We start from the raw sequence: 1,634 nt of genomic DNA, 5'->3' as shown, positions 1-1,634 counted from the left end.
GTGTATCTTCTTCGATTGATACAACCAATTCTATATATGTATCAGAAAAAATGAAACAATTATTATCAATGTATATCTTCTTTAATAGATACATAATGATACATCCAATTGATCTACGTATCAAAAAACAATATAAAAATTGATATAGCTATTATTTGACTAGATTTTTGTATATATAAAAAAACTAATACAATTATTATAAAAAAATACTGTATTTATATATTTATTTTCGGGATGATATTCAAACATTGTATCAATATTTTTTATCATTTGTATATCACAATAAATTGATACAGATGTGTATTTATTTTAAGGGTGATACAATATGTATATGTCTATCTATATTTCAATTTCAAAACTAATATGTGCATTTGAGTATCTGTGTGCAAGATTGAGAGAGGAGAAATGACAGTGAGATTTGGGAAAGATAGAGAGAAAGAGAAGAGATTGTGTATATGTGTATCTTAGTTTCAATTAAGATATACAAGTGGTTTCTAAGATACAACATGCTTGCCTCTCTACTCTATCTCTCCTAATCTTGCTCGTCTCTCTTCTATCACTCTCTATCCCGCTCTCCTCTTTCCTCTCTTATTTTGATGAATTGTGAATAGATAAACAATACTATTTATAATTATAGTCCAAACTATAACTATTTATCATTATAATGTAGGAGCACAACCAATTGGAGTATGCTATGGAAAAATTGCAAACAATTTACCATCAGATCAAGATGTCATAAACCTATACAATTCTAATGGAATTAAAAAGATGAGAATTTACTATCCAGACACAAATGTCTTCAATGCTCTCAAAGGAAGTGACATTGAAATAATTCTTGATGTCCCAAATCAAGATCTTGAAGCATTAGCCAATACTTCAAGTGCCAATTGTTGGGTTCAAGATAATATAATAAGTAATTTCCCAGATGTTAAATTCAAATATATAGCCGTTGGAAATGAAGTTGATCCCGGTACAAATACCGGTCAATATGCACAATTTGTTGGTCCAGCAATGAAAAATGTTTACAACGCGTTAACATCAGCAGGATTGCAAGATCAAATTAAGGTCTCAACCGCGACATATTCAGGGCTCTTAACAAACACCTACCCACCAAATGATAGTATTTTTCGCGAAGAATACAAAAGCTTCATTAATCCCATAATCGAATTTCTAGCACGAAATAACCTCCCACTCTTAGCCAATATTTACCCTTATTTTGGCCATATTTATAACACTAACGACGTTCCACTTTCTTATGCACTTTTCAACGATCAAGGGACTAATTCTGCGGGATATCAAAATTTTTTTGATGCCCTTTTGGATTCAATGTATTTTGCTACGGAGAAACTTGGAGGACAAAATATTGAAATCATTGTATCGGAAAGTGGTTGGCCTTCTGAGGGACGTCCTGCAGCAACTATGGAAAATGCACAGACTTATTATACGAATTTGATTAATCATGTGAAAGGAGGGGCTGGAACACCAAAGAAACCTGGAAGTACCATAGAAACTTATTTATTCGCCATGTTTGATGAAAATCAAAAGGATGGACAACCAAGTGAGCAACATTTTGGACTCTTTTATCCAGATCAGAGGGCAAAGTATCAACTCAATTTCAATTGATGATACCATAT

At 32.1% G+C, this 1,634-nt stretch overlaps 1 protein-coding gene across 1 annotated transcript in view; it reads left to right on the top strand.

The window, feature by feature from the left end:
* Positions 1-1,623, top strand: part of LOC125849774 (glucan endo-1,3-beta-glucosidase, acidic-like) — a 6,847-nt gene extending 5,224 nt beyond the window's left edge. Inside the window, exon 2 of the mRNA XM_049529749.1 lies at positions 671-1,623. Within this exon, the coding sequence (XP_049385706.1) occupies positions 671-1,623 (953 nt within the window). The remainder of the gene's footprint in view (positions 1-670) is intronic.
* Positions 1,624-1,634: the final 11 nt, after the last annotated feature.

Source organism: Solanum stenotomum, unplaced genomic scaffold, assembly GCF_019186545.1.
Source record: "Solanum stenotomum isolate F172 unplaced genomic scaffold, ASM1918654v1 scaffold10327, whole genome shotgun sequence".
Taxonomy (NCBI): Eukaryota; Viridiplantae; Streptophyta; class Magnoliopsida; order Solanales; family Solanaceae; genus Solanum; species Solanum stenotomum.
The sequence above is the reverse complement of the archived record's forward strand: the minus strand, read 5'-3'. Positions and strand labels throughout refer to the sequence as shown.